This window comes from Scyliorhinus canicula, chromosome 11 (assembly GCF_902713615.1).
Source record: "Scyliorhinus canicula chromosome 11, sScyCan1.1, whole genome shotgun sequence".
Taxonomy (NCBI): Eukaryota; Metazoa; Chordata; class Chondrichthyes; order Carcharhiniformes; family Scyliorhinidae; genus Scyliorhinus; species Scyliorhinus canicula.
Window position 1 is genome coordinate 27,652,218 of NC_052156.1, and position 21,984 is coordinate 27,674,201.

At 41.5% G+C, this 21,984-nt stretch overlaps 1 protein-coding gene across 1 annotated transcript; it reads left to right on the plus strand.

Moving 5' to 3' along the window:
• The first annotated feature begins 944 nt into the window (after positions 1-944).
• LOC119973957 (5-aminolevulinate synthase, nonspecific, mitochondrial-like) lies at positions 945-19,356 on the plus strand. Its single transcript, XM_038812648.1, has 11 exons — positions 945-1,076; positions 8,020-8,234; positions 9,192-9,392; positions 9,805-9,951; positions 10,076-10,298; positions 10,695-10,879; positions 11,593-11,772; positions 13,373-13,537; positions 16,649-16,917; positions 18,118-18,280; positions 19,041-19,356. Exons 2-11 carry the CDS (start codon positions 8,033-8,035, stop codon positions 19,199-19,201), a joined length of 1,896 nt encoding a protein of 631 aa, XP_038668576.1. The 5' UTR covers positions 945-1,076; positions 8,020-8,032; the 3' UTR covers positions 19,202-19,356.
• The last annotated feature ends 2,628 nt before the right edge of the window (positions 19,357-21,984 follow it).

Here is a 21,984-nt window from a genome sequence, read left to right on the forward strand (position 1 = left end):
CTCGGGCTGTCCCAAAGCACTTTGCATATCATTGGTGTTGCAACTCCACAGATCACTAGTTCATTGCCATTGCATCAGGATTTGCTTCTCGACTCCCTCTTGCGTCAGCTTCCATGTGTGTACGCTTCCAGTAACTGGATGACGATCATGAATGGAGATCACCTCCGCCCGACCGCCCCTTCACCTACTGACCCTGGTGAATTTGGCAAAGTCCAACACACAGCTTTAAGTGTTTAAACAAAGTTGTTTTTGGTTTATCTCTTTCCATACATACTTCATTCCTCTTGTTGCAGTTTATAAATATTAAGATGGTGTTACTGAGTTGCAAAAGGGACTGTTGACTTGAATTAGCAGCTGGGGTCAGGGCTGCGATGTCACAGGCGCATTACTTCACTTATTGACGTTACATAATAAATAACCCATCTAATGTGTGTTCACAAGGATCACGGAACAGAACATTTGTTTTAGTTCACTGATGGACCTTTGCTCTGTGATCTTGTCCCGGGCAGCTGCATAGCCCTGGTGTGTGAGCAGGGAGTGGTACCCTGGTACACTTGAGATCTTGCAAAGACCAGGAGGAGTGGGTGCAAGTAGCCAAGAGGGATGAGATGATTAAAAGTGTTAGAAGTTTTTTTTTGGGGGGGGGGCACGGGTTTTATTTTTGCGGGTGAGTTATTTTATTAACTGTGGGGCTTATTTACAAAAATGCAAGAAAAGGTTTCTATGTTCAACAAGAGCACTTTCCGCTGGGGCAGCCAGGCAGGTTGTTACAGGGGAGCAGACACCTGAGGGCGCCTGAACTCCAGAGGCTGCGAGCACAGGGGGCCTGGGTGGGAGAGGGTTACGTCAGGAGGGCGGGGCTCCAATGCGGGGCGGGGCCGGGGAGGGAAAGGGCGGGGCTTCCTGGTGAAGTCTCGCGGCGTTTGGGTGGCCGCTGGAGGTTCTTAGCAGCGGCTCCGGAGCAACTTCCGTCCAGTTCGTCCTCAGTGTAGGACAACACAGGGAGTGGATTTCCAGCCCAGCCCAGCTCAGCTTACCGTGCGGCCCGGCCCAGTCACCTGTAGCATTAACAGCCGGTAAGAAGAAGCCGGTTCTTCCCCCCCCCCCCCCCCCGTCTCTCCCCGGTTTATTATCCATCGTCTTTTTCGGAATAACGTTTTTATTCCTGACTTTGAGTGGCGGCTGGGGTTGGGCCCGGTTCCTCGGTGACATCAGCTGTGGTCGGGGGGGCTGCTTCTTGCAGCAAGAAGCGGGGTGGCTGCTTCCCTGGGGTGGGGGTGGGGGTGGGGGGGGGGGGGGGTCTCTTTATTTTCAGTTTAAACCCCCGGCCGCCTGCTGACATCTCCCTTGTGTCCCAACCAGGGTTTGGTTGTGGTTTGAGATCATATGGAGATGCCTGGATTGTGCAGCACCAGCGGCGTCTCTCTCTCTGTTCCTCTTGTATGTTTAAACTGGAAACATTCCTGAATGAGAATGTCATAGGTTAATGACCATCTTCTTTTCTTTTACTCTTCTCCTCCACACGTATGGGACTTTAACCTGGTGGTGTAAGACTTCTTACTGTACATTGGGATCGTCATTTTAAATGTTTTTAAATATAGATTTAGAATACCCAATTCTCTTACTCTCTTCTCTCCCCCCCCCCCCCCCCCCCCCCCAAATTTAGTGTGGCCAATCCACCTGCCCTGCAAGTCTTTGGGTTGTGGGGGTGAGACCCATGCAGACACTGGGAGAATGTGCAAACTCCAGGCAGATGGTGGGTCGGGATTGAACCTGGTTCCTTGGACATCCTGTGCTAACTGCTGTGCCACTGTGCTGCCCACTGTTTCCATCGGGATCATGGCAGTTGATCTATGTAACAAGAGAATAATGCTGCAGATCTAAATGTATTTTGAAAATAAATAATAAAGCGCCCATCTTCTAAGCTGCATACAGAAGTGATCAGTTGTTGGGGGGGGTGGATAATCTAGGAACGCTCAGCTGGTCAGACAGACAATGTGTGGAGAGAGCAATGGTAGCACAGTGGTTAGCACTTGCTTGACAGTGCCAGGATCCCAGGTTTGATTCCTGACTTGGGTCACTGTAGACTTTTCCCCTGTGTCTGTGTGGGTTTCCTCTGGGTGCTCCAGTTTTCCCCTCAAATCCCGAAAGATGTGCTGTTAGGTAAAATGAACATTTTGAATTCTCCCTCTGTGTACCTGAACAGGTGCTGGAATGTGGCGACTAGGGGCTTTGCCCAGTAACTTCCTTGTGGTGTTAATGTAAGCCTACTTGTGACAATAAAGATTATTATTATCAGCCTGGAATATTAACTTGGTTCCAGTCCTCAGAAGCTGACTGACCTGCTAGTGTTTTCCAATCTTTCCTGATCTCTTCCCGTACCAGCCTCCCCGGGCAGGTGCTGGAATGTGGCGACTAAGGGCTTTTCACAGTAACTTCATTGAAGCCTACTCGTGACAATAGTGATTTTCATTTCATTTCATTTCTTCTGCAGTTACTATTCCAGTCTGCTTTGTGTTATAAATCGGGTGCCAGTGTTATTAATGAAAAAATATTTGCCAAACTTTTTTCCATGCTTTGTCAACTACTATAGTTAGGTTTGTCAAAATATGCTGATTGTGTGTTTGTGATTGAGGGAAAATTTGACAGGTACTCTGAATTTCAGAGTGAAGAATGTTTGTTGCCGCTTGTGGAGCATTCACTGATCCAGTTGTGAAATTATGTTTTGTCACGTGTAGGTTTTTAAGTCTTAATGTCACAGATATTTCAATCTGTCCAGTGTCTCAAATACTTTTAAATGGATTTAACATTGTTCAGTTGCATGGTTGGTACAAGTAGTATGTTTCTCTTTTAGTAACACCATTTAAATTACTCTATTGCCACTGATTAGCTTTCCTGACAGCCATGAGTGATAGTCGTTCTGCATCATAAATATTGTCAATGTAATGTAATAAAAATTGGCTCAGCTGGCATTTATTGCCTGTCCCTAATTGCCCTTGCGATGTGACCCAGGCAGTACTCCATGCTGTGTGAAAGATAAAGGATTGAAAAAATCTTCAATTATCGGTGCATTTGTAAGTTTGCATATACTCTTACTGCTTTGTTACTTAAGCAGTGCTGAAAAGATATGTCTGAGGTTTATGTTCTTTGTGCATATTCCAACTTGGATGTTATTGCACAATATATCGAAATAGAGACAAGTTACTATTTCCTCCTTCATATTTGCACGATATCTGGCAACAGCATGCTTATTTGAGACATTCTGCTGGAAGTCTTTTTTTCAAACGTTTGCTTGGTATAGTGTTGAAAGCTCACCTGTTGTAACATGTGAGCAGTGTGTATGCATATAGAAGAATGGGCAATTGATATATTTGCTAAACAATAGTAGGATATCACTTTTTGGAAGTCCTTTCAGGGATTGAGTTCCTGAGAGCAGATCGCCTCGTGTTTATTGCTGTCTTCTAAAGCACATTGGCTGCAAAAAATTGAGCTTGTTTTTGCTCCTGTTAGCGTTTTGGAAACTTGAGGGATAGCTTTGGAGATAACATTTTTTCATATTTTTCTTGGCGAATGAGCTTTTGTTTAATTTTTTCAGTAATAAGGTTTGGCAAACAGTATCTAGAAGACTTGTTTGACCGTAGTGATTGTAACATCTTGTCGTTTAAAACTGACAATCTTGCATTAATTGGCAGCAATATTTTAAAATGTGGTGACTTTAGTTCTTCCATTGGATCCTCTTAAAATCATGGGTTTCCTGGACCCTAGGGGTTCTATGAGGAAATTGAGCGACCAGGTTTAGACTTTGGCTGTTTTTCTATGTCTTGTTAAAATAGGGAGTTCCTTTTGAGAAACCTAATTAAGTTTAATATTTCATATTAAGAGGTGAAGGTATATTTGTTGCTTGGATAAATACAGCATGCTCTACAGCTTGTACCATGATTAACAGTGCTAAGCAGTACAAGGGAAACCAGATGAGTGCACAGACAAACTCACAAAAGGACAATGTGTGTGATTGTTGGCTACATCAAATAGTGTTATGCTACATTATTTTGGCAAGCTTTGAGATGAGGCTCAGCTGCTTGTTCTCAAACTCCTATCCATAATAACAGTCCAGGCCTTGTGTTATCTCACTTAACATGTATGTATATTTATTTAAACTAGCTTCTAAAGCATACTGTAGTTGTGAAACCAACATTTCACTGTTTAAAAGAAACTTGTGAAAGTGATTGTTCACTCTGATTTACTTTTCTATAGGAAATGAAGCATCAAATTTAAGTTTTTTTGGGGGGGGGGGGGGAAGAGGGAGAAAGACATTAATTGGAACGTCTTGTGGGTTTTATCTCTACGCCCAGTAAAAATCTTGGAATGTCACCTAATAACATTAAATTTGATTTTCATTAAATACGCAAATCAGTGCCCCTGGAAATAAAGGTTGCAGTGCAGTAGGAAGGGGTTAAATAGCCAGGCTGCGCAAGGTCCTCCAATAAGGCAGTGGTTAGTCTGAGCGCCAGGGATCTAGGTTAAATTCCAACCTTGGGTAACTGTGGCATTTGCATGTTCTCCCTGTGTCTACATGGGTTTCCTCCTAACAGTCCAAAAAATGTGCAGGTTAGGTGGTGTTAGCGTGGATAGGGTGGAGGAGTGAGCCTAGGTACGATGCTCTTTCAGAGGGTTGGTGCAGACTTGATGGGCCAAATGGCCTCTTGAACTGCATTGTAGAAATTAATTGGAGGAAGTGTACATAATTCTGTTCCTCCTGTAATAATTATTCTGATATTGATATAATTAGGCTTGCCACTTTATTTCCTTGTCACAAGATTCTACTGAGTCTTTCCACCTGTTGGAATATAAAATTTGATCAATGCAATCAGTTAGATTGCATTGTTTTTTAAAATAACTTTTTACAACACCATTGTCCACATTACTCGTCAACTTTTTTTAATGCTGGGCCATACTTGCTGGCTGTTATTGGTTGGCATAATTTCTGATACTTAAAGTAAAATCCAGCAATATGTGCTGAGGAAGTGATACACAAGTTGTGAATCGCCACAAAATCCTGGACTATGCACTACTTAACCGTTGGCCTCACAAATGAGATCCCTCTGTCAGTCTTCTAAATCCAGTAATTTTCTTGAAAGTTGACATAAGTGGAGCTCACTAGATAAAAGGGGCTGGTACTTCTATGATATAAGGACTTTTTTTAATGACTATATTTTTATTCAATGCCACTTCACCCTGGGTGCCCAAAATTGATACGATTGAAATTGCAGGAGTGAGCCTCCACAGTTATTAATTGTGCGAAGAGGTATTTAAACATCGATTTTTGTTCTCTCACTATGGTCCACCCTTTCTCTCCATCCTCAAATAAGGTAAACTGTACATTTTAGTTGTTCACCAAGGACTCAGATTTTCCCATTTCGACCTCGCCCTCACAAATCCACTTACAGGTCTCTGAAATTAATGCAATATTTATTTTCAAGCTATTAATGCAATATTTATTTTTGAGCTGAAGGGCAAGGGAAAAAAAAATCCAACTCCAGGGAAGGAAAGCGAAGGAGGAATGAGATCTACATTTTACCACTTTGGAAATAGTGCTTCTGATGTTTGTATCTAAATGGGCTGGCTCTAATTTTAAAGACTCCGGACTTTTTCATTTTCTATTTCCCCCCTCACCACAGAAAATAGTTTCCTCAAATCTATCTTTTCAAATCCTTAAATGTTTTTAAAAGCCACAATGAGACCATAAGACATAGCAGCAGAATTAGACCACTTGGCCCATGAAGTCTGCTCCACCATTCAATCATGGCTGATATTTTTCTCATCCCCATTCTCCGCCTTCTTTCCATAACCCTTGATCCCCTTATTAATGTACAATCTTCTATATTCAAGCAATGCAAACTCAGTTTGTATAATCTGTCCAATTAATTTAGTGCTTGGATTAGTAAATTTTTTTTTTTTCCCCCTAAATTTTAGAGTGGGCAGTTTAGTGTGGCCAATCTACCTATGCTGCACATTTTTGGGTTGGGGGGCGAGACCCACACAGACACTGGGAGAATGTGGAAACTCCACACGGACAGTGACTTGGGGCTGGGACCGAACCCCAAATGGCTTTCTTTACCCATTTTTAGTAGTTCTGATCTAATATTACTTGTGCTAAGTGGCATTCCTTTTGGAAAGGAATTGTTAAACGTGAGCCATTTGGAAAGGAATTGTTAAATGTGAGCCATTTTGAGACATGGTGGGTTTAATAGCAGCATTGCATAGATTAGGAACAACTTGCTCATCCAAAAAGCAACTGTATTAATCAATTTGTACCTGGGTGACTGTATTAATCAATCTATACCTGGTTTGTAATAGAAGCTTTAGCTCATCCACGTTGTCTAGTTGCCATTACTGAGATCGAATATAACGAAGTTGTACTGACCTGTATTTTTATATAATTGACCTATTTGAGATTTATTCTGAGAAACTATTTTTGTCATAGTTCTTAGGCTATCAAATTTCTCCGCTGCATTTTTGTTTTCTTTTCTATCTCCTGGTGTGGCTTGGTTGCAGGCAGCAGGTGGATTATGTGCTCCCACACTGCCGTTTTAATTAATCTTTGAATTAATCTTTTGAGCAAGTTGCTAGGGAGGTGCAAGAGGATGCAGGGAATTTACCAAGTTGCACAACTGACATGAGGAGCTCATGGTGTAGGATCGAACCTGTTGCCTTGTCATTTTATTTTTATGTACGTGTATTTAAATTGTGTAATATGCCAGTAAATGTTCTCCACCTAAGGCTTGGAGACTGCGGAGTTATTTCTAGCAGTCTATCTCTTTGAACATAATAGAAACCTTTGTGAAACCTCTTGTCTTATTGTCTCAGTGCACAAAGAGATGATGAGGATGTCCGAACCAGCTGTCTAATTCTGCAGTCTTATTTCGAGGCTCGCAACTGTGGAAATTTTAGATGGTATCTTGCACACCCGAGCTTGAAGCTAAATGTTTTCTCCTGTGTTTGCGAGAGTCTAATAAATATGAGCTTTTTGAGGTGTGCGTTTGCTGTTCAGTATCTGAATTACCAATGGGGGAACTCTTCATTCAGGTGGGTATGTGTTTGAGTGCTGGTCAGTTGAGATTTTACGTTCAATTTGGATTATAAATATTGCAATGAATGGCTAAATTTTTTCTGATTGCTTCTATTTAAAAACTGCAATCTGTAGCTCAAATTTAAAATCCGGCCCAATGTCCAACAAGAACCTGGAGGTGAAAATTGTCAAGATGGAATGCCACTTGGGTTTAATAACAAGCCAAAGGAAAATCACTACTAGATTATTTTCCAAAATATAGCATCAGTTTGAAGACTTTTTTGGGGGGGAAGTTGATTGTATGTCTTTTTAATACAGATTAAAAGCTAGTTGTCACTTTATTTTCATTGCACTTACTGGTGTTTGCTGCTTAGTCATTCTCCTGTGTGCTTCAATATGCAAATACTTTATGCCATAATATGCTGGAAGTGCAAGTTGATGAGTCTCTTATCTGACCTGAGTAAGACTGACCTATTAAACATTTTGTGTGACGTGCTTGCTAATTTAAGTCCCAAATTTATCCTTTGCCAGTTTGTATTGATTATTCCTTTGCCCTGCAGTTGAAATAGTGCTGAATTTTGTTTTTTCTATTCCATTTATTTTCTTCTGTTAAGTTTGCTCTCATTCCTCACAACGGTTGAAAAGTAAGACTCCCTCTCCCAGCCCCAACCAGTCAAACCTGTTTCTGTATCTGGATTCAGGCTGTTGAGTTGGCTTTTTTTTAGTCCAGCGCAACCTATTTTACTTCTTCCCTTCAGTCGGTCCCCCTTTCCTGTAATTCTAACATCCCTGATTAAATTTGTGAGTCATTACCATAAATCTTGTGCGTGCTTCGATTGTTTTCTGAAGTGTAATCTTCTTGGTTGTTGATAAAAGTCCAAGGTGTTGCAATCACTGAATGTACTTGGAACAACAAAGTCTTCACATTAAACCACTTTCTTTCCCTATAGATTAAGAGCTGCAATGGAGGCGGTTGTTCGTCGCTGCCCATTCCTTTCTCGTGTATCCCAGACTTTTCTTCAGAAGGCTGGCAAGTCACTGATCTATTATGCACAACACTGCCCCATTATGATGATGAGGGCAGGAGCCAAGCCTGTAACACGTACTGTAGCCACCTCTGCTGCTCACTGTCAACAGACCAAAGAAACCACGCCAGTGAATGAGAGTAAGGAGTTGCTTATAATTTTGGGGAACTGTTTTTATGTACATGCAAAATGTTTGAAGGGAATAAGACAGTTAGAATACAGTCATTCCTGCTTGTGATTTTAAACCATTAAAATACCCTGTGAGGCTTATCAATAGATTAAATTGGCAAAATTGATTCTGAAACCATTTGCTGTAGAGCTTAACCTGCAATCCATTGATTTTAGAAGTTGAGATCGCAGGCTCCTTCCCTTGTAATAGCTTGACTGAATTGAAGTATAGGGTGTAAACTAACTGGGGAGGGGGTCGGGGTTTTGGGGGGGGGGGGCATTTGGGCACGGATAGTGGGGTTTCTTGGAGCCTGCCATGCTGAAAATGATCCTGCTCTCAAAGGGAACTTTGCTTTTTTGGGGACCTCTGCGAAGAACGCCCCACCAAGGCCACACTTGCCTTCAGCTTGTCGGTGAAGAGATCTGGGTCCCATTTTTAAATGCTGCCCCCCTCACCCAACTTCACCCCTGGGCATGATCCCCATCACAAGCTGACCTGGCAGTGCCACCTGGGTGGGCAAGATCCAGATCATGATGTCTCAAGATCTCGTAGGGCATCCAGAGCATTGTAAATCTCGCGAGAGGCATATCTATATTTAATTGCCTTGTTGCATCACCGGGTTGGGCATGGCGAGGCCATTCGATTGGGCCCATAATCTTTTTTTTTGACAAAGAGGTGGTGATCTTTTTTACTGAGTTTGTTTGGGTAGCAGATGAGGGGGAAACTGCCTCAATTTGGACTGTTTTTTAAATCTGATTCTCTATGATCGGCACAAATTTTGTTTGCATTATTTAAAATATAGACATTACATTTTTTTTTAAAACCATTTACAAGCACTGGATTTTTTTCCTTTTTAGTTATGCTAAATAGTTTCTCGTGATTTAATTTCAAACTTTTCTTTAAGCATACTTTTCTTCATGTACTGCAGAACCTACTAACTTGGCTTCCGCTCCAAGTGTTCCAGCTCCCCAGCTTCCCCCCGGACACCCAGTACCTAATGCTGGACAGGCAGTTGCTTCCAAATGCCCATTTCTTGCTGGTGAGATGAGCCATGGCAAGAGTACTGTTGTCCGAAAAGCCAGTGTGGAGCTTTCGGAGGATGTGCAACAGATGCATGCTGTGAGAAAAGGTAGGATGATCTAGATTTTAAAAAAAAAATCAGTTTCATTTTGGTGTACTTTAACTTTGAAGACTGCTGTCAAAGAGCAAACTTGAATTTGTACAATACCATTGTATCAGCAGGATGTAGCAAGTGCTTTACAACCTTTGTTGGCACAGTGGCAGCCAATTTCTATACTGAAAATGACCATATTTAAATAAGCAGTTAGTCTCTTACTGCTGTGCATGACCTAGTCACTTTATAATTGAATCTTGCGCAACCTGACAGCTTGGATGTTAGTTATTTTTAGAATAAGTGCCCAAGGCTACCGAATTGACTTTTGTACACTTTTGTTAAAGTAGCAATTCTATTGATTTTGTTTTGCTGATTATGACGACATGGGCTGTGACTGTATACCTAATGTACTGATTATCCTCTACAGAATTAGCTGTGACTTCTGTTAATCCGGCTATTGCCAACATCAGAAAGGCAGGTGTACAAAAGGAAACTGGTCTGCTGAAGAGTCTGAATAGTGTGGGAAAGCAAAAGTCTTCAATTTCTCATCTCATTCAGGACAACATGCCAACATGTGAGTCGACAGCAAAATAAAGCTGCAAGAATGCCAATCTTACAAAACTTTTATTTTGAACAGACGCGTTCTTATTACTTGGATTTATTTCTAAGCTTTAAAACTTTATTCTGTACTTGTGCAGCTGTTTCAGCTTTCAAATACGATGGATTTTTTGAAAAGAAGATTGATGAAAAGAAGAAGGATCATACTTATCGTGTCTTCAAAACTGTGAATCGTCGTGCTGATGTTTTTCCCATGGCAGATGACTACTCCAATTCTGTCAGTGTCAAGAAGGAGGTTTCTGTTTGGTGCAGCAATGATTACCTCGGAATGAGTCGCCACTCAAGAGTTGTGGGGTCTATCATGTGAGTTTCTGAATTGAGCTACCCTGGAAGTATGCCGCAACATGTCCCATAAGACTTCAGAATCCTCCGGAGGGATTTACAGTACTGGTTTCACTCTTGGAAATTGTTTTTAATGAGTTTGAGCCATTCCATGAACGTTGCATTTAACATTTCTTTGGATATAGTCCCATCAGAAGTGCAGCATTGTTTTTAAATAAGTGACCATCTTTTATCCCCCCTATTTGTATTCAGGTTGGTGTGTGAAGAGTTTAATGTGGGACCCTGCTATGATATATGTAGGCAACATTAGATATCAGTGCAAAATTGTGGTAATCAGGACATCAAATTGAGGATGTTTAAATACATCTTTAATTGCATGCATAACAGCTTTTGCCATTATTACCACTTTTTTTCTAGGGATACCCTTCGATGTCATGGTGCTGGAGCCGGCGGGACAAGGAATATTTCTGGAACCAGCAAGTATCATGTTGATTTAGAGCACGAATTAGCTGATCTCCATGGCAAAGATGCAGCACTACTATTCTCATCATGCTTTGTGGCCAATGATTCTACCCTCTTTACATTGGCCAAAATGCTCCCAGGTATGAGTTGCTATTTAAATTTGCCATCTATTATACCTCAATGGCCTATTTTTAGGCAGTATTTACCTTAGCCCTCACCTGAAGGTGTTGATTTTTTTGTTTCTTTCTAAAAAAAAAAACTGGAGGTGCCTCTCTCTAACGCCCTTAATTCTTCATGCGAGTTGAAGCCATAAGCAGTTGCAATCCACCGTCCTACTATCCATAAAGTCTCAAATTGGATATTAATCAAAGAAGGACCTGATTAAATTTCTCCCTCATTATCCAAGGGATGTGTGACACTAAATGTAGTGTCCTTACAAATTCTGGCTCCGCTCTGCTCATTCTGCACCACACCTGTGACCTTCTGATTTGTACAGTACAGGTATGTACTGCCTCCTCTAATGACCACTGGGGAGTCCAAATTCACAGTTCTGACCCTGACTCCTTAGCAAAGTCTCCCTACCACACTACACTTGCTCCACCTGCCAAATATTACTGAATCCCTTAAGATTTTCATGGTCCAACCTCTGAGTTTCTCACCATTGTTATCTCCCATGTTAAACCCCCTTGGTCCATGCAATCTACCCTGTTAAAATGACTGGTGCAGTCTTTCCACTATCCACCTATATTAAAATTCACTTAATTGACAGCATCTGCAGTCTTTGCATTGATACACTGGTCTCCCAAGTATTATATTCATATCCTGAAAGTTTACCTTTGTTATTGTGATTTAGGATGTGAAATCTACTCTGATGCTGGGAACCATGCCTCCATGATTCAAGGGATACGGAATAGCGGCGTCCCCAAGTATATATTTCGTCACAATGATGTTCATCATCTACGGGATCTGTTGAAGAAATCAGACCCAGCTACTCCAAAGATTGTAGCTTTTGAGACGGTCCATTCAATGGATGGTATGCACTGCAGGCGGACTTAAAATTTAATAGTTTTAAAGGATGGGGAACTACTGTCGCTTGTGAATTTACAGCAGCATATTAATCAAAGCAAATTGGAAAATTTGCCAAGCTGATCTAGCAGCATTGTTTATTTCCTAACAATGTATGTAATGTGAGTTGGTTTAAGGCAGTGTTTCTCAAACGTTTTCCCCAGTGTGTCTTTTCATGTGACCCTAGAAGCTGAGTTTGAGTTGCTGAATGGGGCGGTTGTAGAGGTCTTCAGATACTGAAGGGTGGGTGTAACTGGCTTCAGATGTCTGGTGGGACAGGTTTAAGCTGCAGCAGTGGCAATCAGACCTTTAAGATATGTCTAGGCCATCCCACAATAGGGTGGGGGAGGGGTGAAGGGCTTTGCAGGGACCTAGAAGCTAGTGGTATTCAGACCAGGCTGCACAGCAACCATTGCTGCTATGAAGCTCACGACCACAAATCATTTTGTGACCTGTTTGGGGGTCACAACCCATAGTTCAGGAAACGCTGGTTTATGGGTAACTTGATTTTTCGGTGCGTAAGGGTTCATATGGGGCCAGTGTTGGTACAACATGTCAATAATTGTAAGCTCTCGTTAAAAACACAACATGTAACAAACTTTATTTGTTTCTAACATGAACAATTGATCTAATTTTTGTCAAAAGAACTTTTCCTAGACCAACAGATGGCATTCTGGTTGCAATAATGCATTTCTGATTGGTCTGCATTAATCTGTTCCATGAAGTTCAGATTTGTTTTTAAGAGTACAGTCATCATCTACAGCTTGAAACTAAAACTGTTTTTAAAAAGCCAACATGGCCCCTCTCCTTGGGCTGTTTCACATTGCAGCAGTTAGTGGAAAGAGTCCTTGCCTCAAGTTTGCTGAAGGTCAGTGCTTATCAAAATTCCTATCCACAGTGTAAAGGTGGGAACCCTTTCACTTGTGAAGCACTGCTGAAGGAGAAGAAAATCTTCTGCTAGTGATTTTTTTTTAAAAAGTCCCGAAAGACAGACTTGGACATTCTGAATTCTCCCTCTGTACCCAAGCAGGTGCCGGAATGAGTGGCTTTTTGTAATAATTTAATTGCAGTGTTAATGTAAGCCTACTTGTGACAAAAGTATTATTATTATTATGAATTGGTACTGAAAGAAGAATGGATGGGAGTAAATGAATTCCGTAAAGAGAAGGGTGATGTCAAGTGCCAATTTTAATGCAGGAATGTAGAAGAAGCTTGAATTAGGGTGGGGACGGAATAGAATGCTAGTTTTGCCAGTATAATTTAAGAGGAAGTGTTTCCAAAATTGTGGGCAGTTGGCTGTTAACACCAAGGTGTAACAATTGAGAACTTGTGGAGAAACTGTCGAATCCAATTCCACGTTTGTTTGAAATTTAAAATGCATTTGTAAAACACTTGAGAATGATCATCTAGACCACACCATTTTTAAATGAAATTCAATTCATCGGTTACAGCCCCAAACCTCAAGATTTCAATTTGTACTTTTTGATATTTAAAGGTCTTTCAAAAATGTACATGTTTTAAATGCTTTCCCAGCTTGGGTAACAGACCATTAAATATGCTATCCTTAGGTGCAGTCTGTCCTTTGGAGGAAATGTGTGATGTAGCACATGAATATGGTGCAATAACCTTCGTCGATGAAGTCCATGCTGTTGGCCTTTATGGTTCGAGGGGTGGAGGAATAGGTGATCGAGATGGAGTCATGCACAAAATGGATATAATATCTGGAACGTTGGGTAAGTAAAATTAACTGAATATAATAGAGCATGTGAACACCAAGGTTAGAATTGAAGTCTTTTTGATCTGAAGGTTGTGGATTTTCTCTACAGTGGGTGTCCATTATAACTAATTTTTGGGTTATTTGTTTTCGTTCTTGGTATCCGTCTTTGCTTCCAGTAACTGCTGTAAGTCCTTTTGTGTTACAGATGAGTTACAAGTTTGGGGTTACTTTTTTTTCTGTGCTGTAAATCACAAACAAAACTTGCAGTAGTGTTTAAAATCCATTTTGGGGCACGATGGCCCAGTGATTAGCACTGCTGCCTCACTGCACGAGGATCCGGGTTCGATCCTGGCCCCGGGTCACTGTCTTGTGTGGAGTTTGCATATTCTCCTCACGTCTGTGTGGGTCTCACCCCCACAACCCAAAGATGTGCAGGGTAGATGGATAGTATGTCAATTTAACTTTTCACAAACCACTCAGTCCAGCATTGGAAGATGGTTTTGCACTAAAGCTGTTACTGTGTTCTCACAAATCAATGGGACAGGGACTCTAACTTGGCAGCTACTCACAATTCATTGCGTAGCAGCTTTGAACGCATTGTAATCAAAAGCGCTCTTACAGGATGTTGCAATTTTATGGTAAGGGAAAGCAGAAAAAAAGCCCCCCCCCCCCCCCCCCCCCCCCCCAAACAAACTAGAAAATCACATTTCATGCTTTCTTTTTCCAAAGTGAAAGGTTTGCTTAAAAAATAACTAAGGTTCTTATTTTCAAATCCATCCACAAAATCTAATATAATAATTCAATTCATTTGACATATAGGACGCTTCTAAAGCTCCAGATAAAATATGTTTGCGAAGATACTCAAAACTGTTGCCCATTTATTCCCCTTGAGCAGTATCAAAGGTCTGATCCACCTGTAGTTTACAATAACAAAATAATAGTATGAGATCAGCTTGAAGCTTTATTTATCCTATGTGCAGCGCTGTTCTTTAGCAGCTGACTGCAATTCAAAAGTAATTTTTCCAGGATTCACTTGGTCAGTGATGGGGAAGAACATAAGCCACTGATTCCTCTTGCAGTTGTCTTGACAGCTGGTTGCAATCCATAGATAACAGAGTTTACCAAGGCCAGTGATGGAAAAGTGATCTGTTAAAAATGTCAGATGGAATATAGGAAAGAGGAGCAGGAGTCAGCCGTTTCACCCCTCTAGCCTGCTCCACCATTCGGCCATTTCACCCCGAGACTCTGCTCTGCCACTCAACTAGCTCATGGCTGATCTTTTACCTCAACACTATTTTCCCACCCTCATTCCTTGATCTCTTAATCTACCAATCTCTGTCTTTGACTGGGCCTCCACAGTTCTCCTGAGGTACAGAATTCTAAAAGATTCTCAACCATGAGTGAAGAAACTCCTCCTTTTAGTCCTAAGTGGCCGAGGTCTGAGACTGTCTATCCTGGTCCTCGATCTTGCCTCCCCTCCCCCAACCAAGGGAAAAGCCCTCCTGCATTTATCCTGTTGAGCTTTGTAAGAAATTTGTATGCTTCAATTGATCACCTCTCCATCTTAATTCTAGGGAATGTAGGCCCAGTCTCTTTAATCTCTCCTCATAGGGCAATCCCATCAGTTTGGTACGTTGTTGCGCTCACTCTTATGGTAAGTATATAATTCCCTGGACAAGGAGACCAAAACTGTGCAAAAGAATACTCCAGGTATACTTACCAAGGCTTTACAGAACTGCAAGCAAGATTTCTTTGCTCCAATACTCAAACCCTCTTGCAATCTTTTGGATTGCAAACCATTGAATAAAGCTGTGCCCCAATTGGATTTATTGACTGTTTTTAAAAAGCAGATTGTAAAATTAATACCAAAACTGAATGGAGAATATTACATTGAACGTGTGCAAAAAATAATTAGGTTGTCTGAATGGCTAGTGTCTGAATCTCCTAGCAGCTAAAGGATTTTTACTCTGTTATGCACACCAATACCTACCTGTGTGCTCACTGGGGTTTTGTTTTTTTAAAAAATTTTTGAAAACATAACTGGTCTGAAAGATGTAAAGTGGGATTTTTAGAAAAGTAAACTTGGATAATGCTCATTCACATGAAGTTTTTGCATGTTCTAGAAACAAGAACACCTTGAAGTCAGCCCACCCACTATGACTCTTCCACTCCACCCCAAAAAGAAATATAGAATGTTGCAAAATGGAAGATTGTCTGCATAAATACTGCTGATTTTTATTTTTCATGTGTACCAGTTTGAATTTTTCATGGTTGATTCTTTATTCTTTATGTTACCATAGTCCTAGATGGTAGGCTGCTTGCCCCTTTTGAAGGGGAGAGCTGACTGACCGTGAATGTGGCTGGTTTAGCTCAGTTAGCTGGACAGCTACTTTGTGAAGCAGAGCAAGGCCAACAATGCAGGTTCAATTCCTATAACAGCTGAGGTTATTAACAAAGGCTCGGCCTTCTCAACCTTGCCCCTCACCTAGGAGTGATGATCCTCCAGTTAAATCCCCACGAGTCAACTCTCCCTCAAAGGGGAAAGTGGCCAATGATCATCTGGGGCTATATTGACTTTACTCGGACTGTGAATAAAACAGCTGGGTTACTGGTACTAATCTCGATGCATGATTATCTCGAACCTCATGTACTGTTCTGACAATGTATTACCAGTAGTCATGTCAGTTTGACCTTGTAGTTGAAGCAGATTTATTTCTGAGTTGCTGTCATTTGCCAATGACCTGGAAAAATGTTAGCTTGAGACGTGTAAACCAAGCTCTTACTACTGAATCTGCCTGAAGCCTTCTCCCTTCAAACAATAGTGCCACTTATTGACATCATTCGTTGTGGAGCCAGCTATGCAGAATGTTAGATCCGTGGTTACAGAGATAAATGGTTACAACAGAATTTAGAGAAAAGATCAAAAGTAGAAGTCTAAAAATGAGCTATTATCTTGCCAAACAGTTTAATTGGGCAGGCAATGCAAGTATGAACCTTGCAGTAAAGGGGTGTCTTTTGAAGATTATTTTACTAAAGAGCATCTTTCGTGTTTTGGCATCAGTTGCTGAAGTGCTTCACTTGTAGTCGAATGAAGCATGGAAAATAATTTTTCTGTTTTTTGTTGCAGGAAAAGCGTTTGGTTGTGTTGGAGGGTACATAGCCAGTACTGCGTCCCTTATAGACACTGTACGGTCATATGCTGCTGGCTTCATTTTCACTACCTCACTGCCACCTATGTTACTGTCTGGTGCTTTGCAGTCTGTCCAATTCCTGAAAAGTGAAGAAGGTCGTGCACTGCGTCGCAGACATCAACGCAATGTAAAACACATGCGCCAGTTACTTATGGATACTGGTTTCCCTGTGGTTCATTGTCCCAGTCACATCATCCCAATCAGAGTAGGTATCGATTTTAAAAATCTACATACCAGTGCCTTAGTTTTTCTTTGTGTTCTTCTCTCTCCCTACTACTTCCTAAATTAATTCCTGTGTCTCATTGGTAAAAAATGTTGCAAAATGACTGGGTTGCAGAAGGAGGCCATTTGGCCCATTGAGTCTACACCGACCCTCAAAGAGCATCCTACCTGGGACCATTCATCTGCCCTAGCCACATAATCCCATCTAGGTTTTGGACAATAAGGGGCAATTTAGCATGACCTATCCACCTAACCAGCCTATCTTTGGACTGTCGGAAGAAACCAGAACACCCAGAGGAAATCCACATAGACAAGGGATAATAGGGGCTGGTTTAGCTCACCGCTAAATCGCTGGCTTTTAAAGCAGGCCAGCAACACGGTTTGATTCCCGTACCAACCTCCCCGGACAGGCGCCGGAATGTGGCAACTAGGGGCTTTTCACAGTAACTTCATTGAAGCCTACTCGTGACAATAAGCGATTTTCATTTTTTATTTCATGTCCCAACTCCATCCAAGGTCGGAATCGAAATTGGGTCCTTGGTGCTGTGAGGTAGCAGTTTAAGGCCAGTAACTTCAACCCCATTTGAAGAGTGAATTGAAGCGAGAAAATCTGAAGTGGAGTAGGCAATAAAAGATGACAAAGACGATTGTCACATTCGGGGCAGCAGGGTAGCATGGTGGTTAGCATAAATGCTTCACAGCTCCAGGGTCCCAGGTTCGATTCCCGACTGGGTCACTGTCTGTGTGGAGTCTGCATGTCCTCCCCCTGTGTGCGTGGGTTTCCTCCGGGTGCTCCGGTTTCCTCCCACAGTCCAAAGATGTGTGGGTTAGGTGGATTGGCCATGCTAAATTGCCCGTAGTGTCCTAATAAAAGTAAGGTTAAGGGGGGAGTTGTTGGGTTACGGGTATAGGGTGGATACGTGGGTTTGAGTAGGGTGATCATGGAGGGCCATGAGGCCATCCTAGTCTAAAATCAAATAATTGTACATATTTTCCCAAATATTGGATTGGATTTGTTTATTGTCACGTGTACCGAGGTACATTGAGGGCCGAAGGGCCTGTTCTGTGCTGTACTGTTCTATGTTTTATTTGTCTTTTACTAATGCAAATTGAAAAGTAGTTGATGTTTCAAAGGTTCTAGTAAGACATTCTTTGATTTTGTGTGTATTTATCCTGTCTTCAGGTTGCAAATGCAGCTAAAAACACTGAAATCTGTGATGAACTGCTCAGTAAATACAACATTTACGTCCAAGCTATCAACTACCCCACTGTTGCACGTGGTGAGGAGCTCTTGCGTATTGCTCCAACCCCACATCACACCCCTGAGATGATGAATAATTTTGTTGGTAAGTAGACCCCATGTCCGAGATCTAAAGAAATATAGAGAAGATAGCAAGCTGGATTTAAAATTATTTGAGTGAGATGGTGTTAAAGGCAGTGGTTGAAGTGTCACCAGCAGTTTAATTTCTGGGACTAGCAGTTCACTTGATGGACTGGCTCAGTTGGATGGTATGTTTTGTCATGTAGCTTGTATGTACAGACCTAGCTAAACCTGCATGATTCCACATTTCTTGAGGGTTGGGTGGCATGGGCTTGGACATGTTTTGTTCCCCACTGAATTGGTTGCCCATCCGAGTCTAAAATCAAATGATTGTACATATTTTCCCAAATATTGGATTGGATTTGTTTATTGTCACGTGTACCGAGGTACAGTGAAAAGTGTTTTTCTGCAAGCAGCTCAACAGATCATTCAGTACATGGAAGAAAAGGGAATTAAACAACATTCAAGAAAATACATGAGAATACATAGGGCAACACAAGATATACAATATAACTACATAAGCATTGGCATCGGTTGAAGCATACAGGGTGTAGTGTTAATGAGGTCAGTCAGTAAGAGGGTCATTTAGGAGTCTGGTGACAGTGGGGAAGAAGCTGTTTTTCACTGAATGTTTCACCTGCATTCCCCATCTCTTCCTCTGCCACCCCACCAATCTCTTGTACCTTCACTACATGTATTTACAGCAGTTTTTATAATTAATTACTAATCTTGGTACTATCAAATGGCACAAATGGACTAAGTCATGTTTCATATTTTCTGAACAGAAAAACTACTGGTAACCTGGAAGAATGTTGGATTGGAGTTGAAGTCCCATTCCTCTGCTGAATGTAACTTCTGCAGGAGACCTCTACATTTTGAGATTATGTGTGAGAGTGAAAAATCCTACTTCAGTGGAATGAGCAACCTGATATCTGTGAATGGCTAAACCACTCTGATTCTGGACTGTCTTTCTATTAGAATTTAAAGTTTAAACCATATAATGTAATATGTTTTTACAGAACTTAACTACATATATAATTTAATTATATAAGAATATTTCCATAGACAAGAAAACTTAATAAAAAAAATAGCAAAACTATATTTGTGGCTTTCAAATTTTGAATAATTTTGTATTTTGAAATGTATTTAATTTTGTTCATGAAAATGAAAAACACCAGAAATGTGAACGGTGACTTAATGGAGACTTTTTGAAATACAGAAGTGGTGTATTAGATTACATGTATAGGGTGGGGAGGTTTCAAACTCTGGTCCATTCAGATGGGTCTCTTTTAAATCTAGTAAACATTTTAGAATAACTTTTTAAATCATAATTAGAATGTGGCTTTTCCAATTATATGGAATAGTTCAGCAAATACCATCTATAAGATAAGACATTGGAGCAGAATTAGGCCACTTGGCCCATCGAGTCTGCTCCGCCATTCAATCATGGCTGATATTTTCTCATCCCCATTCTCCTGCCTTCTCCCCATAACCCCTGATCCCCTTATTAATCATTAAGAACCTGTCTATCTCTGTCATAAAGGCACTCAGTGAATTGGCCTCCACAGCCTTCTGTGGCAAAGAGTTCCACAGATTCACCACCCTCTGGCTGAAGAAATTCCTCCTGTTTTAAAGGATCGTCTCTTTTAATCTGAGATGGTGTGCTCTGGTTCTCTAGTTTTTCCTACAAGTGGAAACATCCTCTCCACGTCCACTCTATCCAGGCCTTGCAGTATCTTGTATGTTTCAATAAGATCCCCTCTCATCCTTCTAAACTCCAACGAGTAGGACCCAGAGTCCTCAAATGTTCCTCATACGACAGGTTCTTTATTCCAGCGATCAAGATGAATTGCAGGAACTCACCAAGGGTCCAGACAACATATTACAAATCCACGACTGCTGCCATCTAGAGTGGCAGACATATAGAAACACCACCATTTGGAAGTTCTCCTCCAAGCCACTCCCCATCCTCACTGAAATATATTACCATCCCTTTCACTGTTGCTGGGTCAAAATCCTGGAACTCCCTCCCTAGCAGTGCTGTGGATGTCACCTACACTACATGGACTGTAGCAGTTCAAGAAGGACACTTGGGGATGGGCAGTTCATGAAGGACACTTGGATGGGCAATATATGCTGGCCTAGCCAGCACTACCTGTATCCCACAAATGAAGAAGAAAAAAAAAAGTATTTGGCTAGCTTACCCTTGTGTCTAAAGGAGAAAGGTGTGTGAAGGAGAAAGATGTGTTGACAAGGTTGCATGAAATAGTAGAGTGGGCTCATTCAGCTTCTGGTGCAGTATTCTATGTAATCCACCAGTACAACATTGACACATCAGTAAAATTACGATTGCCAATTACTGAAATAATTCCGTATACAGTCTAAAACAGCTTTGAGCCTGAACACTGCACTGTTGGAAAAAGCTGTATGATCTATAATTCACAACAGTGGTGTTGTTGGGATCAACCCCAATTTGTGATGATCGAAAACCAAGACTTCCATCCAATATGCACTGCAATAATTTTAATTTGATATCAAACTGCCTGAATACCAGGGTACAGAATTTTGCAGGACAGAATTGGGTCATTTGGCCAACCAAAGATTGGTCTAAACTAGTCAACACTAGTGCCAAACTGGTGCCAAAATTATACGCAAGAAAAGTGCAATTTGGCAAAGGGATTGAGGAATGTTTAGACATATTTCATTTTTGTCCTTGTCAAATGTGGGTATTGGGTTATTTGCAGGGAAAAGGAGGACACTTGGCTAAATCCCCTTGGTCTGTAGTCATGTGGGTCACAGCACACAAAGTGAGCATCCAATTTTTAAAAAAAACATTGAGTGTATCTGCCTCTTCCATCTTATCAGACAGTGAATTTCCAACCCCCATCTGTGCCTGGGTGAAGGAATTGCCCCTTGAATCCACCCTCAACCTAAGTCTATGCCTCTGGGCGTCCTCAAAGAGAACTGCCCCGTCCAATTTTTCATCAACCTGGAATTACTCTCGCCTTGATCATAAGATCATAAGAACTAGGAGCAGGAGTAGGCCAGCTGGCCCCTTGAGCCTGCTCCGCCATTCAATGAGATCGTGGCTGATCTTTTGTGGACTCAGCTCCACTTTCTGGCCCGAACACCATAACCCTTAATCCCTTTATTCCTCAAAAAACTATCATTTAACATTTAATGAAGGAGCCTCAACTGCTTCACTGGGCAAGGAATTCGATAGATTCACAACCCTTTGGGTGAAGAGGTTCCTCCTAAACTCCGTCCTCAATCTACTTCCCCTTATTTTGAGGCTATGCCCCCTAGTTCAGCTTTCACCCGCCAGTGGAAACAACCTGCCCACATCTATCCCATCTATTCCCTTCATAATTTTATATGTTTCTATAAGATCCCCCCCCTCATCCTTCTAAATTCCAACGAGTACAGTCCTAGTCTACTCAACCTCTCCTCGTAATCCAACCCTTCAGATCTGGGATTAACCTAGTGAATCTCCTCTGCACACCCTCCAGCGCCAGTACGTCCTTGCTCGGGTAAGGAGACCAAAACTGAACACAATACTCCAGGTGTGGCCTCACTAACACCTTATACAATTGCAGCATAACCTCCCTCGTCTTAAACTCCATCCCTCTCGCAATGAAGGACATAACTCCATTTGCCTTAATCACCTGTTGCACATGTAAACCAATTTTTTGTGACTCATGCACTAGCACACCCAGCAGCATGTTTTAA